This window comes from Mustela lutreola, chromosome 2, assembly GCF_030435805.1.
Source record: "Mustela lutreola isolate mMusLut2 chromosome 2, mMusLut2.pri, whole genome shotgun sequence".
NCBI lineage: Eukaryota > Metazoa > Chordata > Mammalia > Carnivora > Mustelidae > Mustela > Mustela lutreola.
In genome coordinates, this window is record NC_081291.1 from 171,574,610 (window position 1) to 171,599,128 (window position 24,519).

At 37.5% G+C, this 24,519-nt stretch overlaps 1 protein-coding gene across 5 annotated transcripts in view; it reads left to right on the forward strand.

The window, feature by feature from the left end:
- Window positions 1–294: 294 nt before the first annotated feature.
- CBLB (Cbl proto-oncogene B) overlaps window positions 295–24,519 on the forward strand; it is a 218,962-nt gene continuing 194,737 nt past the window's right edge. For 2 of the 5 annotated variants that reach the window (XM_059164254.1, XM_059164256.1), the window contains exons 1-3: window positions 641–836; window positions 1,849–2,030; window positions 14,811–15,061. In XM_059164254.1, coding sequence (XP_059020237.1) covers window positions 1,863–2,030; window positions 14,811–15,061 — 419 coding nt within the window. In that variant the 5' untranslated portion in view covers window positions 641–836; window positions 1,849–1,862. Of the gene's footprint in view, window positions 445–640; window positions 837–975; window positions 1,167–1,848; window positions 2,031–14,810; window positions 15,062–24,519 lie in introns of those variants that run through there. The other 3 variants (XM_059164255.1, XM_059164253.1, XM_059164252.1) reach the window with 3 other exon arrangements.

A 24,519-nucleotide genomic window follows, 5' to 3' on the forward strand; every position in this document is an offset into this window, starting at 1 on the left:
ACTCCTTATTGGTCAGTTCCTTCAGTGCCTTGGCATCCTTTCTTCCATCTCCTTTCCCCTTTCCACTTTCGTTCTTCGGTGAGTCCAGTGCCCCCATTTCCCTCCGAGTCTCTTTGTATTGGGGACGTGCCGCGAGCGGGCCTTCCTTTGGGGCCATTGTGTACTGTGGGAGACGTGGACTGGGGGGGTAGTGCGAGAAGGACGGCCGCCTCCCGCCCATTGGCGCCGCCCGCTGTCGGGCAGGGCAAGGGCGCGTGGGATTGGCCTGGCGGCGCGCGGCCCCGCCCCCCGGCTCCGCCCCGCTCCCGGGCTCTCTGTGTGTGTATCCTACGGGGTGGGGTATCCAGCGAGTGGTCTCCACCTCCAGCTCGTGCTGCTGCGGCGTCCCGTGGCCTCCCCGGGAATCGGGCGGGAGGGGAGAGCGGGCGTGGATTGGTCTTGACGGTAATTGTTGCGTTTCCCCGTCTCGGTGGCCTGCGCTCCGGCTTGCGCCTTCCCCGGGAACGTGCTTTTACGGCGGCCACACACTCCCTCCCCTGGCTCCCCACGCACCCTGGGCTCGTGCGTGTAGAGTAGGACCCGCGCACACGCGTGTCTCCGGAGAGCTGCGGCGGGGAAAGCGGGGAGGGAAGGGGGCGCCGGGGAGGCTTGCCGCTTCTTTCCGGCCAGGGGACCCTGGGGCAGCCAGCCGCGGGGCCACGGAGGTCCAGGGGACAGCCCTGGCTTCCAGCTGCTGTCGCCGCGGCCGGCACAGTTTGAAGAGGGGTATTTAAAGACCGGAACCCGGGCTGGGCCGGGAGAGGAGGGAGAGGGAGTGAAGGGAGCCGGGTGGCTGGGTGAGTGTGCGTGCGTGCGTGTGTGTGTGTGTGTGTGTGTGTGTGTGGTGGGGGGTGGGGTGGGGTACGTCCGCCCGGGAGCCGAATGTGGGGCGCCCAAGACCGACGGGTCTGCGGGCGCTGGACGTGCGGGGGGGGGGGCTCCGGCCTTTCTGTGTCCACCTTCCTCCCCGAGCTGAGGTCCGAGAGTGGCAGGGGAGAGGCACACAGGAGGAGGGCGCACAGACGTCCCGAAACAAAGCTTTGGACCCCCACTCCCTTTGCGTGAGACGAGAGGAAAGGAGCAAAATAAGTGAACACTCTTCTCCTTTCGGTGCCCGCGCTTGTCAGGTTCTCACCCCTCTTTTTTTAGTGGGTTGTTTGTTGGTTTATTTGGCTCTTAACTTGGGGCTAACTCCTTGGTTGAAGAACTGTGTATTGGTGGGTCCATGTTCCCCTATCCGTACTTGTTGGTGTTAGCGGGGAAAATCCAAGTTCTAAACCTTTGTTGACAACAGCTATGTCCCTTGCGCTCTTGTAGAATCATCTTCACATTTATATAACTCGGCGAAATCTAAGAGAGTGAAAGTGAGGTTTTCAAGTGAGGCTCTCAACATGTTTTCTGGGAGCTTTAGTTCTAGTATACATTGAATTGAGATTAAGGCAGGGATGGGGAGAACATTGTGTTCCTATCTACTTGGAGGAAACCTTTGTAAGTTGTTTTGTTTTGGATGGGTTTTTGGTTTTTTTGGTTATGAGTTGGGTATTAATAAAGGCTTTGCCAGGTGAAATTCGAGAAGGATACATCTTTAACTCTTAGTGCTCCAAAAGCAAATCTAAGGTTACCGTTTGTTGTGCGAACAGATTGAGAGTGCAAATTCATAGCTATTGGGAAGTTGAACCTGGGACCCTGGATTTTGTTCTCAATGGTGGAGGATGTAGTGGGTACAAATTAACCTGTTCAATTTTCTGCTGGGTGAGCATTTTCATGACCAACTAACTTTCCCTCCCCCCCTTAATCTGCCTTTCAAAGAACTAAGGTTCCAGATGGCAAATTCTATGAATGGCAGAAACCCTGGTGGTCGAGGAGGAAACCCCCGAAAAGGACGGATTTTGGGTATTATTGATGCTATTCAAGATGCAGTTGGACCTCCTAAGCAAGCAGCAGCAGATCGCAGGACTGTTGAGAAAACTTGGAAACTCATGGACAAAGTGGTAAGTTCTGTATGCTTGTTCCTGTTATTTGCCCTGGATGTGGTTTCTTCTTCTATTGTTTTATTTGTACTTTCAATTAATATTATTGTTACCATTAATTAATAATTACTGTTATGGCAACAGTCTTTAGATTTGAATTGACCATTTTTCTTGCATCTACTCTGTGTGTTTTAAAAAGTTGGATTCAGAGCAAAGACTTGCTTGTGTTTTCTTTTTACCTTTTGTCCTACTCTTCAAGGTTCAAAGTTCCTCTATATGACTCAGATATTCAAAGATTTTACTGTTGGCTGCTCTTTGTTAGTACATGGCCATAGAATAGTTTGGAGGTATTTGCTCTGTCTTATGTGAAGTTGTGTTACTGTTAAATAACAAACGAGTGCAAACAAGTGTTTTAAGAAAATCCTCTGAGGGACCACTCATGACAACCACAGTGCATGACGCTGAGAGTATTTACTAGAGGAAGAACCAGATTAGTCCTTAAGTGGGGAAGCAATGTTTGAGAGAGTTTCCATTTCCATCTGTGAGAATTCATCTTCATTAAGAAACTTTTTCTTGTTGTTAATGTAGAGTTACAGTTTCTTTCATCTATTCCATTTTGAAACAGGAAACCTTTTCGATTGCACATTGTTTATTGTGAAAGGAAAATTTATGATGGAGGTGGGGGGGCTGAGAGTATCAGAAACCTCTGTGGTTTCTGCATGTTGCTTTCAGATGAATAATAATTTTACAAGAAGAAGTCAAGCTGGATGTTAGTACCCTGAGAAGTCTAGGCAACCTGAATATTTTACTGGAGACTACTGAGAAACTAGCTGTCAGTGTCCTCTTTTACTAAGTAGGATTATGAAATAAATATGATTAAGAGGTGGCTTGCTGCTGTGCAGAATTAATAGTTCTTGTTTTTGAAGCAGTTAGTACCGTCCCCTGTATATTGGTAAATGTTTGTAGCACCATCTGGTTTCATTTCGTAGATATTTGGGGCTAATTATGAATTTAGTTGATGCAGGGCTCTTGATATTTTTGTGACTGCAGAAATGGAATTTTAAAAAAGTATCCTCTGTAGGGATGTGCTAAAGCCTCCATGAAATCATATAGTAGTAGTTGCCTTTACTTTGGCTTGTAACTGTGTATGAATATTTGCCACAAAAAGCCACTGTCAGTGTAGTATTAGTGGCACAGGAAGGTGATAAGATTTGCTTTATTTTCGTTTATCCTTATGTATAGTACAGATGGATAGATGAATGATAGGCTTACCATTCTAGGTCCGGTGGTGCCAAATGCAGATCCAGAAAATTTTGCCAGATAAGTATCCTTAGTTTTGGGCTTCATTGTGACCTATTTAAGCTTCTGCCAATTTTTTTAAATTGTGATATTAAAATGCTCCAGACAGAATGATGTCATAGTGTCAGAACATTGCAACTTGCTGGTTGAGGTCAGGTTTGAATTTTAGCATTGGATACTTAAGAATGAGGAGTATGCAGTGGGAACAACTGCATATATTTAGCAGGCGCAAGTAACTGTCTTTGGTTTTCTAAAGAGAATGCGATTTAAGGTCACTTTCATTACCTAAGTCATTAGTTGGGCATAAGAGAAGGAATTCTTGGTTTTTCCCTATACCTGTTATATGAGTGGGCAACATGGGTCAGATTCTCCCAAGGAGCTGCCCCTCCCTCCCCATCCCCTTCTGCGAGAGGTCAGAATTTGTACATTTATGGTTTATGAGTGAATGTTAGCACAGCAAATAAAAAAGATTGGTATCAGGAAGAGGTGAGCTATAGTTAATATAAGAGTCCTTGTTTTTTAAACATTAAAGAATATATTCATAATTTTGGTTTGTAATTGCTTGTTAACATAAGTTTTATCCACTTTTAATTATTTCACCATGGGTTATGATAAAATAGATGGTTTTTGATAGTTAAGTCTCTGCCATTGTTTATTTTACTAACTCTTTTGTGGGTTTGGGTTTAGCCTCTCTAATTGAAAAACTTGACTCATAAGGAGAACTATTAATGAAAGTCTCTACTTAGTGGAATGTGGGTAAGGGTTGGCAAAGGTGCATTGGAATGGCTTTTCTTATTTTGTCTTCATTATTTGTCAAGAATGAAAATAATTGTGTTCATTTATGAATGCATTCATGGGCTTTGTGGAGGAAAATCACATGAATCGCTATAAAAGACCTCAGCGTGTTCATCACTATTCTATCACACAGTAATAAAAAGGCATTGATAATTACTAACTGAAAATATATTTTATTAGATTGTGTAATACAGAAGTGTCCCTCACATGTGTTTACCCTTTTTTTTTCTTTGTCAGTGGTGAAGGAAGTGGTTCATCATCTCAACATTGTCCTGGTGATTACATTAGGATATTTATTATGAGTCCAAATGTTAATCTCTTGATCAATCACCTAACTGTTTTATAAACTAACAGCAATAGCCTGAGTTTAGCTTGTGAATAACAGAAAAGAGTAACTTTCAAGTCCTACTGGTAGTTACGTGATGGGCAGGGTTAGGTGTTTAGTTAGCACGTTTTTCTTTGGGAAGCCTCTTCAGCAAGGACAGATCTTAGAAGGATAAATATGAAATGAACTTTTAAGTCCAGTATGTTGCAGCTACCTACTAAATCAAAGAACATTTTACAGTGGATATTTTGCAGTCCCAGACTGTAGTAGAAATTTCCAGGAAGTGTGTAGTTTTACCATTCCCTGGCATCTAGAATTTAAAACAGTCAATTGAGACTCCAGTTCCAACTAATTGTTATGTTTTCAGAGGGCAGACTTCTAGATACGGTCACTGAGAGTAGGAGAGAGTCATTACTCAGTTGGTTTGTGTGTGTGTGTGTGTGTGTGTGTGAGAGAGAGAGAGAGAGAGAGAGAGATAAAGTATTCTGTAACCCAAAATCAGTTTATTGAGAAAAAGGATTTAGCATATCGCAAAGCCTCCCATTTAGACATATTTTCTGGCCTTGGCTCTATGTGTCAGTTTAAGTCAATAGCTAACCCCAAACTCTTCTGGTCCCTGGAAATCTTATACAGTGACAGAGGTATTACTCATGAATATATATCCAGGTTCAGATGTACCTGAAATATGGAATCTATTCCAAAGCTATTACAGAGATGGGTTTGTTTTTTTTAAAGATTTTATTTACTTATTTAACAGAGATCACAAGGAGGCAGAGAGGCAGGCAGAGAGAGAGGAGGAAGCAGGCTCCCTGCCGAGCAGAGAACCTGATGCGGGACTCGATCCCAGGACCCTGAGACCATGACCTGAGCTGAAGGCAGAGGCTTAACCCACTGAGCCACCCAGGCTCCCCAGAGATGGGTTTCTCAAACACTTAACATTTATTGAGGGCCTACTATGTTCCTACTAAGTGCTTGTTATTAGGGATACAAAGCTAGGTAAGATGTATAATTTGGCCTCTGATGTGTCAAGGAACTCAGACACTGACATCACAGCGAGGCATATAAATGGTAATCTATTATTTATATTATATTATATTATATTTATTAGGTAATTGCCATGTAGTATGGACAAGGCTGTAATACAGACCTGTGGGAAGTACAGTGGGGGCAAAGTGAAGAAGAACCTCCTTGTGTTTTGGCTGCTGCTCAGACAGTTGCCTGTCTGGATTCTGCTGGCCACTGTCCTTAGGAACAGCGTTATTGTACTCTTGTTGGAAATGCTGAGGTGAGGGTAAGGAAATGATTGCTAATCAGTATGGGAGAAATGATAATTTATTAATGTGAGGTTCCTGAGCCTGGTTTTCATAAGCGCCTTAGCCAGGTGATGGAAAGTGGAAGGAACAGTTTTCCATCTAATAGATACTAAATGTACTGAGCTTACATGGATGTTCAGGAAATTAGAAAAGAATTAATTGATACCGAAGAGCAAAGCAGCTTGAGTACCTGCCTACGTTTTGTCTTGTTGTCCTTGTCATTTATTTGAAATTACATTATTGAAAGACTTTTAAAAGCATTTAAAAAGTGATGATGCCAAATAGCCTTTTCCTGCCTTTTCCCCTCAGTACACTCTGTACATTTGTCAAGCTGGAGTGTAATTCATTCTCCATCTTTATACTTTTACTGCAACTATAATTTATTTTAAAGGTTGTCAATCAGAGATGCTTGGAATATATGCAGCTATTTTAACAAATAATAGTCGATATTCTTTTCTAAGATGAATTCCTTATACCTCTGAAAAATATTATATGTGGGATAAAGCATAGGCTTTGGATGCCTCTTGTTTATGTTTGTTGGATTTATGTTTGTTTATGTTTGTTGGGTTTGTTGCAATATCACTATCCTTGGGCCCTTGGAATAGGGAATATCATTTATTTGAATCATTCTTCATGTATTTCCTTTTCTTTAGTGAAGTTCTTCCATGTTAGCAGAATCATGGGCACTTTTAGACTTGGGTAGATGATAACACATTAAGTGTCTGAACAGTTTTGCTTAATACTGAGATTTTGAGCTCTTGTGCTTGGCTAAGTGGAGTGATTCCAAAGTTTGCTCCTTTCCCCTTTTAGGGAAAATTTTTTATAAAATAAAAGATTAAAAGAATCCTACCAAGTTATCTTGGTTTATCCTTGTGACTTAGGACACGCATTTAACAGAAGCCTTAATAAGTTAGTCATCTTTTCAACTCTCATAAAATCTTTACCATTCAGGTTTTAAATCAACTCTTCTTTCTTCAAAGCTGCTTTATACGCTATCTATTGATTTCACCATTCATTTATCAAATTCCATCTGGAAAGATAGAGGTTTGTAAACACCCATTCCATTCTATGTAGTAGAGTGTGTTCTGCATACTCTAGAATGCGATAAGGCTGTAATGGGATATAAATAAAGTGCTGTGACGTAGGATATGGTTGGGGAGGATATGCTTGTGGGGGCTGAGGAGTTGATCAGGAATGCAGCTGGTAGAGGTGTTATCCAGCTACTCTTTCAAGGATGTTTTGGATTCCACTGAGGTGTAGTATACAACAGGCTGAAGGAATGTGGGTAGAGGGAGATTGTTGAGAAGTTAAGTTAGAGAAAGATGAAGACGATTTCTGCTCTTTCAAGGAGTTTGGACTTTATTTGGTAGAAGAGAAGTGTTATTATCTTTGAATAGAGTGTGAAAAACAGCCAAGGCTGTGCTGTGGTCGATTATTCTCTTGACTCTACAAAGCATAGATTAAGAGAAAAGAAACTTTAAAGTAGGAGTAGTGATCAAGAAGAATTAAAACAGGCTGGGCAAGAAATAATGAAGGGCTGAACTGAGGGCTGAACTCCAATTGAGAGTCAATTTAGCAAGCGTAGGTTCAAATGCGGGAGGCTTTTTTTTTTTTTTTTTTTTTAAGATTTTGTTTATTTATTTGATGCAGAGAGACACAGTGAGAGAGAGAACACAAGCAGGAGGGGGAGTGGGAAAGGGAGAAGCAGGCTTCATGTGGGGCTTGATCCCAGGACTCTGGAATCAGGACTAGAGAGGAAGGCAGACACTTAACAACCGAGGCATGAAGGCGCCCTGTGGGGGGCATTTTGGAGGTAAAATTTACAGGTGCGGGTGACCCTTTAGAGATAGAGGATGAAAGAGATGGTGAAGTGAAAGTGACTCGAGGTTTTTAGCCTGAAGGCGGTGATGCTTTAAATGAGATAAGGAACATAGTAAGAAAAAGAGGAAGCTTGGGAGCTGGTGCATAAGTTTGTTTTGGGCCATGTTGAGTTTGACATGCCAGAGCGAAATCCATTTTGAAATCAGAAAGTTGAATGTGCAGTTAAAGAGAGAAGTTTGAAACTGAGGACATATGTTTGTTAGATATGCCCACAGAGGTAGTATTTCAAGCTGTAGACCAGTAAGAGATTTGCAATGTAGAGTAGAAGATGGGAGTTAGAGAAAAAGTCAGAGATTGGCATTTTGTCTGTGTATGGGGTTGTAGTTATAATTAGATTGCAGAGAAGGAGAGAGAATCCTGCAAAAAACAGCGATGCGAGAGGTAGGAAAAGAATTAGGGCAGATTGATTTCTTGGGTAGAGACAGCTTCAATTAAGGAGATAGTTTCCAATTCTCAGAAAACCAAATTCAAGTCCAAGTGGAGAAAAGCAAGCAGGATGAAAATTTAAGAAGTCACTGAATTTCATGAAGAGAGGCCAATCGTTGACCTTTCAGAATAGTGTCATTTACGTGATGGGGCTAGATTAAAAAGAATGTGTGGGTAACTTAACAGTTGTTCTGTAAGTGACAACTGGTGAAAAGGAAGAAAGTTCTGAGAGATAGCTTGAGGGTTTGAGCAGAGCATAACTTTGTGTGTGTGTGGAGAGGTGTATAGATTGAGGAGAGAGGTATGTAGATAGGGAGTGATTTAAAATGTAAAGGTAGAAGAAGTAATTAATAAAGTGTCATCCTAGATTACAATGTGGGAGTAAAAGGCTAAGTACAAGTTGAAGAGTAAACCTTGGTAGATAACTAATTGCTACTTATATAAGAGGGAAGTAAGAAAATCTACAGAGTTTTGAGAGAATTTGTAAATTTTATTTTGGGTTGTAAGGAAGTGATTTAAGGAATAACATTTATAATGTTCAAACCACGTCTTAAAATTGTATATTGTAGAATAAACAATATACATTTTAATCAGTCTTCTAGCAGTTAAGTGGGCAAATAAGTAAAACATGGAGATGGAAGTAAGTTCTTATCCTGTGTATTTAGCTCATTTTAGAAACATGCTGTGACTTAAATGATGTCAGGATACTATTTTTATCTACTCTGCTTGGGCATATGGGGAAGTTGGTTTTTTGTTGTCATTGCTTTTGTTATTGTTTAGCATTTTTTAATTGCTGATATTTTCCGAGTAATGAAGGAAGCATTTTGAATATAACTGACCAAATTTTTAGCACTTTAACATACAAATATTTAAATAATTGTTAAGCTCACTCATGCTATCTTCCAATAGCAATGAACAAAAATAGTTATTAAACTAAATGTTCTGCCTGTTCAGATACTGCATCAGCTGAGTACTGCTGATTATTAATTCCGTATCAGGAGTACCAGCCTGGGCTTATTACCGTTTGCTGCTTTCCTGCGCAAAACACTCCAGACTTTTACAGAGCTGCAGGTAGTATGAAGAACTTCAGGAGCTGAAAGAACTCTTAGCCATCCGCAACAGAGCCCTTGGTCTGATTCTCATATGTTGGCAAAATCTGCAGTTTACCATGATGTGGTATAATATAAAATACAGAAGGAAAAGATGTACTAAGAAGGACTGAGTACCAGCTGTGTGCTACGTACCGTGCAGGTCACTTTACATTTCCTCTTCTGAGAATCATAACATCCTGAGTTTTCTGGAAGAAGAAACTGGCCCACTGTTGGAAAACTAATAAATGGTAGCACCAAATCTTAGGTTTGATTGACTCTAGCATCTGTGTTCATAGTATGAAGATTCAAGTACTCCATTCCATGAAATAATATGATTCTTCCTCTTCCCATGAGAAGGAAATCAAAAGGCTCTTTACCTTCTAATATTTGATATGATCAAATTCTTCTTGAAACTTTGTACTCACTTAGGTTTATTCACTGTAGGTATGGTTTTCCTATTTGTAGTATTCTCTTCTGAGAAGTTCTTTGTTCCTTTCCTCCTTCTACACCTTCTTTCCGCCATCAAGTATTTATTTTGCATCTACCATATGCAAAATTCTACACTAGGTGAAGGAAACAGACAAGTAAGAGATAAGTCTCCACTTTTGTTATTGTTTAGCATTTTTTAATTGCAGTTTTCATTTGGAAGGAAAATAGTGAACAAATGAACACACAATTGATATGAACACACAACTGAAAATTGATATTTTAATTATAGCTAGTCAGTTATTTAATGATGCTTATATTTAAAGACAGCTTTTAAAGAAAGCTTCATTGAAAACCATAAATAATTTGGTAGTTGGCCCAAATCCTACCTTAATTAATATATCAGATTCATAACCAATTTTATATGCTAACCTTGTTTTGCCCAATTAATATTTTATGTAGAAAGAATTTTATATTATTTTTATACTCTTTACATTTTATACTGTATACATGTACATTCTTTTATGTACTTAAGATGATTTGCTAAATTAAGATGAGAAGAATTCAAAGAACTCACGGATACTTTTTTATCATAATAATATCCTTTGTGTAATTGCAATAAGGAACCTCTTAAAACATTTACATGAAGAGAACAGACAAGGGATTCTTTCAAGCTTTTCATACTGTTGTTAAAAATGGGGTATTTCACTTCGTGGGTACATTGCTTGATTTAATATAACTGCATCGTACATGAAGTGAGGTGTGCTTTATAATGAAAGTCTTTTACAGTCTAGGCACAATTCCTTACTGTTGAAGTTTCCATTTGCTTCAGTAGAATTTCTTTCATACATTTCAGGGGCTGGGGTGAACCTAAGAAATATGTTAGCTGACCTAATACCTCTTTGTTAACTTTTGACTAGAAGTTTTAATTAAGGCACAGCGGGGAAAATCTTTAAATACAGGAGTGTTCCAAGAATAATTAATGGCTTTGAAAATTGTTACAGCACTCACAAATCCTGTGTTTATATTTGTGCCTTTGCTTTGATATAGTCAAATATATATTTAATGTATGTGAATATATAGTATTTATAGTATATGTATAGATCAGACACATATTTTTATGTGTGTGAAATGGTAAAGACATGTATAGAGAGGCCCCTTTAAAGATCTCTAAATAAATTTAAACAAATACAACAGGCAATTGCATAGTGTTAAGGAGAGAGTGCCTGACTTTCAACTCTAGACAGAAGGGTTTTGAGCAGTAAACTCAGCCATGTTCCATGTCTGTGTTTTAGTATTGTTCTGTCAAAAGGAGAGGGTATTGGTCATTGTGATTTCCAAGGTTCTCTTTAGCTCTAAAATCCTTTGACTCAATGACTGTAATGGAATTTGTAGCCTAATTCAGTACTAAGTGTTTTGCCTTTTAGTTCAAGAGTGAAGAGTAACCCTGCTAATGAACCAATCCTTTTATGCACTAGTCGATGCCCTAAAAAGTTTGTTATTGTATAAAATGACTGGAGATTTGTTCTTTTTAAAGCTCTTCTGTGTTAGGAACCGCTTGCATTCTAGGGAGCAACTTAGATATTTCTAGATGACATCTAAGTCATTTGAATCTGAACTCGAACCTTGTGGTGAGCTTGATTTTTCTCCTTAACATACTGTTTTTAGAAAAGCAATTTTTCTTTCTCTGGCTTTCGCAGTTCCTTGCACATAGCAGGGACTCAATAAATATTTATTGACTTGAATTTAACCTGCTTAGAAGTCAGTCCTGGTGTAGAGTTACTCGTTTTTGGCAGGAGCTGTCATAAATCACAGAGTTTAATACTAATCCAACTGATGAACTCTACACTCAGCAGCATATCATAGTTCAGCTTGTATGTTACACTCTCCTGAAGGCAGATTTAGAAAACTGTGTGGCCTATAGGAGCCCTGATGAATGGAATCTAGCCCATTTGAAATCTGCCTGTGCTACTCACCTGCAGGCTCCCTGTGCCTTCACCTCTTAGAATGACTGCATTGACTCCTTCCTTTCTGCTCTACTTTCTGGTACCTCACAAGCCTTTGCCTACCCTTTTGGCTGGAATATTCCTTTTGCAAATGTAGGTATGCCTTTTTTGATACTCATGGCAAGTTATGAGTGAGCTGCTGCTTTTCTCCTCCAGCACTTTGTACTCTCCTCCATTAAAGCCCTTAACGTGTCCTGTAATTCTTTTTTAAGCCATCTGTCTTTTTCACTGGAAGACTCCTTGAAGACAGGTCTGTGATTTATTTCATTCTGAATTCCCTAGGGCCTGAAACAATGCCCGACACATAAACATTTTAGAATTAACAAATGGGTCCTGAAGTTCATGGAAATTTGCAAATGGTGTAAAAATAAAAATGTAAATGAGGTTAGGCAGGGATCATTAATTATATGCCTAATTCTAATTAAGTTGCGATATAGTTAGAAAGAAGATCAGCCTGAGATTCAGAAGATGCAGGCTCTTGTGTTAGATTAATGATTTTTTAATAGTCCCTTAATCTTTGTAGTTCTTCGTTTCTTTATCTGAAAATGAATGAATTGGACAGGATCTTTCCAAAGATCCCTTAGAGCAAGAATTACATTGCTCCTAAGTTAATTAGAGAGAACTAGGCCTCTTCTGCCAGACTCCTTGAGGCAGGAAGTATGTTCTAGTCATCTATAATTTCCTGGCAGTAAGCTCAGTACCTGGTATATGGTAGTTATGCAAACAATTGTACCAAATAAAGCAATAAATGCCCAGATAGAATTACAATTTAAATAAAGCAAATGAGAAAAAGCTCACATAGAGAATAGTAAATTAAAAATCTGTAACACTTCAAATAATCTGTTAAAGAACATTTACTTGGAATGTCTAAAGAAAATACCTGAGAGAATTTTTTTTATCAGTTAAATGTTCACCAGTAGACGAAATTAATTTGAAATTGCCTAGTCTCCTAACTCCAAGTTAATCATTTATCAATCTTTGACATGTTGTCCCAAGTTTTATGTTGCTGAGATTAAACTGTGCCTGCTGTAGGTTGTGGCTGGTGATATTTTTGAAATTTGTATATACTTGTGATGCTATCTTACAGTTTTAAGAATTGAAAAACTATATCTTGTTTGGATTTGTCAAATCATTGACATATTTGAGACTTCATCAGTCTTTAGGGCAGAATGAGCTTCTCTGATTATATCAAAGTCCCAAAAGGAGAAAGAAGGTAAAAAGTTTTATTAACCCCTTTAACTATACTTTTCTTGTGATTTGGTGTTATTTAATTAATTATATGGCATCTTCCTATTAAATACTCTTATATTTAATCTTTGCTCGTGCCTTTGGATTATTGATTTGAACACTAGTATATTCAATCATGAAAATAAAGCAGTAATATAATAATATGATTTAAGTGTGTGTGTGTGTGTGTGTGTGTGTGTGTGTGTGTGTGTATATGTACTGAAGTATTCTGGAAAATCAACTAAGCCATCCATTTGTCACATTTGTACTATATGCTCGATACTTCTACATTGTATACAATAAAATAGCATGGTGGAAGATACAATGCCCTCTGTTAACGTGTGAAATGGTTGTCTTAAGGGCTGTTGCTTGATAGTTCTTTTTTTTCCCCCACACCCAAAAACTCATATGGTTATTTCTTAAAGCAAGTGTGTTAGTAAGTGTGAATACTTTTTTCATTTGTTGTTTCCTGGATTTCTTAGGTTTGTGGTTCTTGAAATTATTACTGTTCAACTGTTTTCTATTTGGCCCAGCCCTTCTGTGAGCACTCAGGGGTGAATCCATGTTTTGTTGAACTTGAAATTTGGAGGGGTCCTTTTAAAGAAAAATAATACAAAATTACAAATACAAAATTGGGTATGAAGGTGAATTTTTTAGACTGATAAATAAGACACAAGTTATAAATCTTTAAACGATAAATCCACAAACATCAGAAAAATGATCTTGACTCTGTACACTTTATACTTTTCTTCCATTGCCCTGTATGTTTCCAGTCCTGGGTACCTCTGGACACATGGAAATGACCAAATCTGACTTGGATCTTCCTGCTCCTATGCTGTGTGCTGCTCCATGGGCCTTGAAGTCTTCCCGAATCCATTCTCTTACTGTGCTTGCTGGCAGCATTTTAGCTAGCTCCAGAAGTGACTGGGCATCTCACATACCTTCTACCAAAGCCACACTCAAGTGTATTATTTCCAACTCAGATTCCCTTCAGCCAGATTTGAAAAACACCCACAGCAGGAGGTTAAGTGTGATGAAAGGGAAGTCCTACTGGAAAAAATCAGAAACCTTAGCCAATTGTGTTTAGAGTATCTTGCTCTTGAAAGTGTTACAAAGGATACACGATGAAGGCATCAGAAGAGAACGAGCTCTTAGAGGACCATCAAGCCTGTGCTTCACGGGCTTCTCGGGAAAGCTGCCTTTATGCATGAGCGTGCGCCCTTCCACTCTGGACGCTCCTGTGCAGTGTCTAATGGTTCCATTTAAAAATTGTTTGATTGCGTGGTTCCCTAAACCCTGGTTGGAGAGGTAGGAACAAGATGGGTTAACTGACTTTTTGCGGAAGTTACTCTTAGTTATGCAGGCAGCTCTGCATGCCCCAGTGGTTGGGTGGCACCCGATGGAATGACTTAACCGTTAGGTACCACATGTTTATAGGCACGAGATATAATGTGGGGAGGTGGAAGAGACTTGTTTGGACCTGACACCCATTTACTACTTAATAACTCAGTTATTAAAATTGCACCTCTTTGTTTTATTCTCCTGAGGGTTCAGGAACAAAATACGAAAACGTTAATTAAAATCTATGAGAGGTTAGCTGGGAGTTCAGTGTAGTTGGATAATATCTAAACGTGAGACATTGGTTGCCAGCAGAAGAGGCCCATTTCCTAATTTTTACTTAAAAAAAAGATACTATTAGTGTACGACACTTAGCACGCTATGAAGCCACGAACAACAGGATATTGTAGAAGAGAGAATGAAAACTTTAGTGGGGGAAAGTAAAGGTGTGTCATAGAAAAAAATGAATAGGAGGAGAAGAAAATTGGATTTAATTGTATCCAGAGGAATGCAGATATTTACCAGTTGTTTGTAGATTGGAGATAGTAGTTGTAAATGAAAATTTATATTGTGTAAAATGAAGAAATAGTAGTTTGATATATTTCTTAACTTTTCTGTGAAAGAAATTATTGTGGTTCCTATGAAAATGTTGTTATTTTTGTCTCTTTTTTTAGGTCAGACTGTGCCAAAATCCCAAGCTTCAGTTGAAAAATAGCCCACCATATATACTTGACATTTTACCTGATACATATCAGCATTTGCGACTTATATTGAGTAAATATGATGACAACCAGAAACTTGCCCAACTCAGCGAGAATGAATATTTTAAAATCTATATTGATAGTCTAATGAAAAAGTCAAAGCGGGCAATAAGACTCTTTAAAGAAGGCAAGGAGCGGATGTATGAAGAACAGTCACAGGACAGGTAAGAATGTTTCAGCTTTTATTGTTTTTAATGGTAAGCTCATAATTTCCATGGCTTTTGGCTTCACAGCATAAATGTCACCGTATCTTTGTTTCAGAAGAAATACCGCATTTGTATATTTGCTTTTCATGTTACTTAAACCTTGTAGTTTTACTTAATTTTTTTTTTGTGATAATAGCTACTTCATGAGACCCTGGTTTTTCTTAAACTTTCATTTTTAGAATGGTTTTAGGTTTACAGAAAACTTACTCCAAAGTACAAAGTTCTCATCTACCGCCCTCTTATTAGTATCTTACATGGTATGATACATTGATAAACCAATATTAATATGGTATTATTAACTAAAGCTCAGACTTTACATTAGCATTCACTCTTTCTGTGGGTTTTAACAAAATATATGACGTCATGTATCTACCATTACAGTATCATATAGAATAATTTCACTGCCTTAGAACTACCCTGTGCTCTTGCCTATTCGTTGCCCCTCTACTCCCCCACCTCCATCCCACAACTTCTGAATCCCTGGCAACCACTTATCTTTTTACTCTCTTTATAGTTTTTCCTTTTTTAGAGTGTCATACAGTTGAAATCATATAATATGTAAATTTTTCAGACTGGCTTCTTTCCCTTGACAGTATGTGTCTAAGGTTCCCCCTTGTCTTTTGGTAGCTTGATACCTCATTTCTTTTTATCACTGAATAATACTCCATTGCATAGAGGTACCGTGGTTTGTTGATCCATTCGTCTGTTGAACGATATCATGGTTGCATCCCAATTTTTGACAGTTATATATAAAGCTGCTATAAATATTCATATGCAGGTTTTTATGTGCACATTAGCTCTCAGTTCATTTGAGTAACTACCTAGGAGCATGACTGTCTTATGGTCTTATGGTAAGCCCGTGTTTTAGCTTTGTAAGAACCTCCCTACAGTTTTCCAAACTGGCTATACTGTTTTTGCATTCTCACCAGCGATGAATGAGAATTCCTGTTGCTCTCCATGCACCAGTGTTTGGTATTGGTGGGACTGTCTTTAAGATGCAGTCTTGACTGGATATGTGCATGTCATAGGTGTGGGTGGGAGATGACATGTGATTCTCATGGTTTGACTGTTAAGTGAGAAACTGAACAGGGATGGCAAAGACTGGAGGGATATCAACTGTATCTTCACTTTCCAGCCAGGATTCCAGACTTAGAGACTCCCCTTTAAAGTTTGTTGTCTGGCTATTTCAATGTTACATCTCATGACCTATCTTAAATCAAATGAAGAAAAGTAGTTTTCCATTTCTGGGATATTTTAAGTTTATCTAGAATATTCACTGATAGTGATAGTATATTTAGATTTCTACATTTGAAAACAAATATTAATTAAAATTCGTAATATCTTAATATAGGTTAGTTGGATTTTAGTTTAAGACACTTAATCTTTCCGGATTTTTAGTTTCTTTACACATAGGATAACCTCCAAGAAACTGCTAATCTTTCTTTCAGGTCAGAAAAGCTAGCCTCATGTAGTCTGATAAAACATAGGGTTGTATAATAGCAAATTCAGTTATCTAGGTGTATAGACTCTGAACTTGTCTGTAAATAACAGCCAAACAAATACCCAGAGTGAGTAAAACCATAAAAATCAAACATTAAAAAGTCCTTTGCCAAGAAGTAAAATGGCATAAATGTTTGCTTATTTATAATTTGTTCTCTAAATTAGTGATGAACTCTATAATCATAAATGTCTACCCAATTATAACTATAGGCTCCTCATTTAATATACTTGGATCACAGTGTACACATCTTGCAGGTGGTGAATCTTTCAGTTGCCTTTTAGTTTTAAAGCTCTTAGATTCTCCAGGACTGCCAAGAGGAATGTGAATCACCACATGGTATCAGAAGCAAAGTAGAGAAATATCATAGTGATTATTTCTTCTTACAGTTCTTTCAAGAATGACCCAGGTTATGGGGAGGCCAGCTGTTTATGTTTGAAACTATATTTTTACTTTGTAGTTCTACCAGTGATTTAATAAAATCAGGTTTTTTTATGACTGTATTTATACTTCTTATTTAAATTTAGTAGCCCTGAAATTCTTTATGAACCAGCAAAAACATCCATTTAATTTCACTTATTAGGACATCAGGTTAGTGAGAAGGCATTTAGTTTCTCAGTATTTTCATTGGATGTAGTCATATGTGATAAGCTTGTGGCCCACTTTAATGACTTCTTTAGAAACCTAAAACATTTTCTAACCCAGTCGATGTGATTACCATTTATGTATTTTGATATTTTTGGCTTTTTATGTGGGAGCATATATGAGGGAATCTCTATAAATGTTGGTTGCTTGTGGTAGATTCCCACAGATGATGATAGATTGCATAATGCTGATCGATCATGTTGAGTTGACTCTATAAATTCTGTGTTTTACGTGTCCAAGTAAATTTTGTCACTCTCCTAAATTCAACTGTAAGACAAATTTTATTAGTTTCTGTGCTGGTATAGCATATTCCTAAATGAATTTTACCGTCATCCATGTTCATTTTCTGATAGTGTTCTGTGACCAGCTCTTTTTATGTGGAACTTGCATTTGATACATGTTTAATCAGAATTCATAATAATGGACCATTCTTGCTATGCCATAACAAGGACATAGATTTTGATTTATGTTTCTTTTGGTGGTAATATGTTTTTACACATTCACTTTTAGGATTTTAAATGCAAGCTGAGGCTAAAGTGTGCCATTATACATGGAACTCTGGGACCTTTTGCTCTATAGAAAATAAAAGAAACTTCTTAGAATATTCTTATGGTGGGCAACAAAGTATTCTGTTTGGTAGAATGAGCTTTATAGAACATGGATGATGCACTGATTGCTGGGAATATTATAAAGTTTTTCCATGGGGGGCCAGAGCAGCTCAATCTACTGAGCCACCCAGGTGTCCCTATAGCCTGAATTTTTAAAGCGATTTCGCAGAAATGTGACAAATATCATAAATAGAAGAATAAATGAAAAAAATATAGCAATGGCATGCAATGTATTTTTTGTGTATAGGTGGGAGGTAGAAATATAGATGGATTTATTTGCTAGTGAAATAGATATCATGGGCATTGTGAAAACTTCCTTGAGGACGGGTGGAATGATGATTTCTGGTGAGAGGCGTGCTGCATGCTTTGCTGGACTTTCACAGTGAACCTTTTCTTTAGTATCACTTCTCCCAAGGTTGGTTTTTTTTTTTTTTCCTTCTCTTCTCCCTCCTACAAACAATTGAACCTCACACTGAGTTAGTGGTCTCCAGCTGAATGCCTAAACCATTCTGAGCTGCTCTTTTTGGGAAGAGTAGTTCAGCGATTTCTGGCACACAGAAAGTTTTCGTGCATATGTATGGGGTTGAGTCTGGGGGTCACGTAGAGAAGGGAGAATTTGTAGTTTCAAGCATGGAAGAGAGGTGAAACTTTCTATCATCTGGCTTAAATTTTTAGTGGCAAGAGTCGGAATGAGTGTGAAGGTAGTTATTGCTAACAAATGTAGAATTGACGGGGGGGGGGCCTTTCTTCAGAGATTCGGTTTCATCAGTTGACCGTTTCAATAGTGAAATTTACTTTTTCATATAAAAAGTTATGTGCTAATCACCTGCTCAGCAAGGCCAGGTTTGGGACACTGTTTTAGAACACCCAGAGGGGATGACCTGAGGATACTCAGATTTTCCATTTTTCAGAGCTGCTTCAGTGAACCAGAGTGCGACAACCTATCTTCCCTCCCACACTCTGGTTTACAACCACTGAAACAAAACCAAAAGTCAACTGAGGTGGAAAAATAGCTCTGGGTTTGATGGCCTATCTGTGAAGAAAATAAAGGCTTTAAAAAAAAATTCATGCCCGAAAAGTAATACATAGATGCTGTTGTGTTATTGATGTCATTTCAAAACCTCTGGGCCATTCCTTATGCACATGAATTGTAGAAAATCCTAGTGTGCACAGCTTGTATAATAATATGCATTCCAAGTCAGAATTTCTTTTTTTTAAAGTATTTCAACATAGAAAAATTAGTCCTGGAAGATGCTAGTCTTTATTTAAAATCATTCAGGAGTATCAGGCAAAAATCTTTCTCTCTACTCACCATTTGATTGAACAAAGAAGAATGTATTACCTGCTATATTAATAAAGTGCTTTTCCCTCTACAGGACTACAAATCACTATGCTCACTATTTATACCTGTGCTATAACTTATGAGAAAGTATACTAAGAACTTTTTGGAACTGATATTTTAAAGATACATGGTTAAGTTAAAAGTTGAATCAAAAATTGTCAGCAACAACAGTAACAGGAGCAACAAAAACACAAAACTGCAAGCAAGCCTATTTAGCTTTCTTCATACCCCATATGCCAAAGTGGCTTTGGCCAAATAATAATGTATCAGTTTAGATGTTTAATTTGTATAAATGCAAATTCAGTTGATTGCATTGGTCATGGAAGTAGTCATGAAATTCCTCTGGGTTTTCAGTTTAATCGTAAAGAGATCTACCTGTATGTAAAATTTGGGCTTCACATAATAGTTTTCATTATTACTAGAATTCTCAGGTTAATGGCCTTGTTTAAAATGCCACATTAAGTTCTATGTTTTCTCAGAGGCAGCTCTGTATGTTGCGAGAAGGAGATAAGGAAAGAAGTAACTTGTATGGTCTGATGCCATTTCTGCTCCAAGTGTGCTTTGTAGCCTTGGTTGGTTTCTTGACTACAATCTATGTTTTTTCAGTCTTTAAATTATTTTCTGGATGGCCACAGTATTTTTTGGTTCAGACGTTTCAACATCATCAACAAAGATGCAGTTTGTTTCAAACTAAAGGCTACTGTTGCTGTATAAGTCTATTAAATAATTTTTCAAATCCAGTAGTAGTTTCTAGTAAAAATGCTGTTTTTATAATTATAATAATCCTTTTCAGGAGAATTAGTCTTAGGGAAGTTATGTCTTCCTTTATAAATATTTTCTACAGTATGTTTCATATATTTTATGAAATATCTATTGTTTATGCATGAGAGGGAATGGTTTATACTCTTTTAAGAAAAACCTGACATTAAAAAAAATTAACCTAGTCTTTCTGTTTCTCCTTTTTGTGTGTGTGTGTGTGTGAGTGTGGGTTTTTTTTTTGTTGTTGTTGTTGTTGTTATCAGTGGTGGAAATTATAGTGCTTTTGCATTTCATGAGGACAAGGGACAAGATGCAAGTAGAAAAATATGAATTCTAGATACATCAAAATAGGTTACTGACTTTTTTGAACACAAGTACTTCAGTATAAACATTTAGTTGCCGTTTAATTTTTCAACATTTGCATTTTAAGAATTTTTTTCTTTTTGATGGAAGGGGAGAGGAACTGAAAGATTTATTTTTGATATTTTAAAACAATATGTAACTTGGATTCAGAAGACAAATAGTAGTTAACCCTTTGATTATCTGTGTCTGCCAGGTAGGAGATGGAATTTTTTTTTTTTTTTTAGAAAACTTAAACATCTTCCTGAGATTGATTTATCATAAATGACTAGAAATTTTATTTAGTCTTGATAAGAATGCTTTCATTCATATTTTTAAGCATCTGAGAGATATGAATATACTTTTCTAAAGTTTGGAAATGAAGGGGCTTATTTCTTAACACAGTTGTGAAATGAGAGACCACAAGAAAGTTAGACAAATGTTTTCAGAGTTAAACAAGGGGAGTCTGTTAGAGTGGGCAGGTGAGAGCTTGAAGAATCTTTGGCTGTTAAGGACTTTATGACTTACTCCATCTATGCTGCTTTTGCTAAGTAGATACAAAGTAATTTTCTTACTGGTTTTCATGTGAGTGAAAAGCGAAAGGGGTTTTGCCAGCAATTTCTTCTTTGGAGTATATTTTTAAAATCTAAAGAGGTTATTAAATACAATTTAAAACTAAATTCATTGTTTTTTAATTTTAAATAAAATGTTTACATTTAATTCATTCTATTTTATTTATTTTTCCCTGTCCTATTTTAATATCAAGCAGCCTCTAAATAACTCCTGATTTATTAGCCTTTAAAAATTTTATTGCAATTTATTTAAGTTCCTTCCAAATCAAATGATATATACATATATTTTGATTTTATAATTGGAAAATTTTTTCTCCCTCCAGTTTAGAGTTTATTAAATGTTTACAAATTCCCGAGAGCAATAAGTATTGTATTATAAGACAGCAAGCCAGCTCACAGGACTCAAGTGAACTTGGCTTTACAGTTGAATACCTTTTATGTTTTTCCGTCTTAAGGCAGCTTATTAAAATTGATGATTTCCTTTCAGTAAATATCTGGTGACATTCAAATTTGGTAATTAAAATCCAGAAGCACTCAAGAAAGAATGCCTGTTTTTAGTTGCATAATAACAGTACTCCCAACAAAGAAGGTTGATGAATGATGTCTTTCAAGCAGCAGATTTGTTATTTAGTTAAAGACAGCTCCTTTGGCAGTTTCTTAAAAAACTAAATTGAAGTCTGTTTATAAAACAGACAAGCTGCAGTAATAATCATAAAGCCTGAGGAATGCTTGGAAATCTAGCCCAAGAAGCGCCTTTTTTTTTTTCCCCAGTAATTTAACAAAGTGGAGTTTCTAGGAATCCAAACAGATTAGCATCCAGCACTAATTGGGTAGGTCATAAAATAGTACTCATGTCTGACTATTTTGAAATAAAGTGCTTCAGAAATATTCAGTTTTCTAAATCCATTTTTAGTATTAATCTTTTGTCTCATTAAGCTGACTGTTAGAACAGGAGTTCTTGTTTGAATTTGCATTTATACACCAATTGTTTATAGATGTGCTGATTATAGCAGGATACACCTATGAGGAAATTACAGGAAGTACTCAGCAATTCAGATAATAGAGTCGAGGCTGCTTGGTTTGGTGGGACCGTTGAAGAAAAGATATATAGATTTATTACTGAACTGTGAACATGTGATCGTGATCGTGTGATCCTGTGTAATCAAACATGTGTGAGTATATTAGTCTCCTAGGGTTGCCATAAAAAATTATTACAAGCTGAGTGGCTAGAACAACAATTTCTGGTATTGAAGTCAATACTCTCACACTAATGGAACTTAGAAGTCCAAAATGAAGGTGTCAGCATGGCTTTACTCCTTTCAGCTCTAGGGCAGAAGTTTCTAGGACCCTTTCAGTTTCATCAGCTCCAGGCTTTCCTTGCCTTCTAGCAGCGCAACTTTAATTTCTGCCTCAGTTCTCACAGGGTGTTCTCATCCCTCTGCTCGCGTCCCCATTTCCCTCTTCTTACAGGACGCCAGTCAGACTGGATCAGGGCGCAGCCTGATGATCACATCCTGGCTTTATTACATCCGTAAAGATCCTGTTTCCAAATGAGTTCACATTTAATATAGACTCGAGGCTAAGATTTGTTTTTTAGAGAGAGAGATGGGGTGGAGGGGCAGGGCATGTAGGGGCAGAGGGTGGGGAGAGGGAATCTCAAGCTGACTCCGCACCCAGTGCAAGCCCAACCTTGGGCTTCATCTCATAATGATCGCAACTGAGACAAAATCAGGAGTCAGGCACTCAACCGACTGAGCCACCCGGATGCCCCAAGATTTCAGTATATGTTTTTAAGGAACACAAATCAACAGTGACCAAATAGATCGTAGTATTAAATTTATACTCAGGAGAAGAAAATGGAAACTCATTAGAGTATATGTCATGAGAAATATGGAAGACTTTTCCCTATTGAAGATAATGCCAAATAAAACTACTTAAAACATTTTTTTGAAAGACCTGTAGGTCAAATAGTTTTTGTAGTTTTTTTCAGATTTATAATAAAAAGCATGGTGAATTAATTTCTTGATTAATTTTTATGCCTCTATTAAAAACATGGTGTGACTTACACTTTCATCAGTATTTTTATAAGTATTGACATAAATGAATTTATAAGTACCTTATTACAACAAACTTTCTTACTGATTTTAATGTTATCTGTCTCTCTTTAGAAATTATTGCTATAAATTTGTATATTTAATTAAAGGTTATAATATTAATAGCCCTGATAATCACTTGATTAGGAATCCCTGTTTTACTCTTTTGTTTTGTGATAAAAACTCTGGAGTATTAATTAAAATAGTTGATTATGACTTACATCATCATTAAATCTGTTTACAAAGTTTTCTGTATTGCAAATTAAAAAAAAAAAAGAGGTGCGAGGTGTGCTCTATGTTGGCATAGAGAGGGCTACACTTCACATCCACTTTGTGTCTTTAATATGAAGATACAGAGTTTTGTAAGTATGGATTTCAAATTAAGATTTTGGGGAATCAATTCAAGGATCTTAGCTTAAACAAGAATAATTGTTTCTACAAGTGGCATGTTGAATAGGCCAGGGGTCAGCAAACTATAAAACTAGATAGTAAATATTTTACATTTTGCCACATGATCTCTAGCAACTACTTAGCTATGCCTTTATAGTAGGAAAGCAGACATAGACCATATGTAAATAAATCGGCATGGCTATGTTCTAATAAAACTTTATTTATAAAAGCATGTGGTAGACTAAATTGGCTGTGGGCTGTAGTTTGCCAGTTCTTGGCCCAAAGTATTAAACACATTTTTGGGCAGTAAAATTTTGAAAATGTTTTTTCAACATAACCAAATATGTAAGTTGTATGAATTAAGAATGTGTTTGCCTAAAAGTAACAAAACCTGACCAACAGTAGTTTATGAGTGTGGGGATATATTTTTCTCAACAATGCTGTCACAGACCCAAGGTCTTTCTAACTTTGTAATCTCCTTCCTTAGTTAGGTTTGTCCTCATTCTAGTCACTTCATGGTTGTAAAATTTCTGCTGTGGTTTCATCTTTGTTAAGGCTAGACAGGAAAGAAGGGCAGGGCAGCACCACATATATCTGTCCTCCCTTTATCATAGATCGAAAAGCTGCTGGGAAGCTTTCCACCTGACTTGCTCCTTCTGGCAGATTTCTCTCAGGCCTTTTTAGGCCTCCGAGTCTCCCCTTGCTACAGAGGTGGCTGGTCTCTTGATATTTTTAAATAGCAGCATTCTTTCATATTAGTGAAAGCCAAGGGAGAAAAGGATTGGGAAAGGGTGTTCAGTCAGTCTGCAGTATCTGCTGAAAGAGACAACCCAGCATCCATGGACATAATTAATTTAGACATACTTTATAGTGTAACTTGACTTCGGGACTTATTTCTTTAAAATTATGTTGTCAGGAACTAATTTTGAAGGTAATCAGCCCCACCTCATAAATGCTGACAAAGGCCCAAGAATGGTTGGAGAAAAATGACTTTTTAGTAGTCATAGTTATAGCATTAGGCAGACTATCACCATTTGTGCAGGTCCCCGACTCCCATCTCCTACAGGGGCATATAAAGGGGCAGGTGACAATTGTCCATCCGGTGGGTTGCATTAAGAAAGAACCCTGAGCTTGAAGAACCTGGGTCTTTTACAATAGGAGGTAAACTGG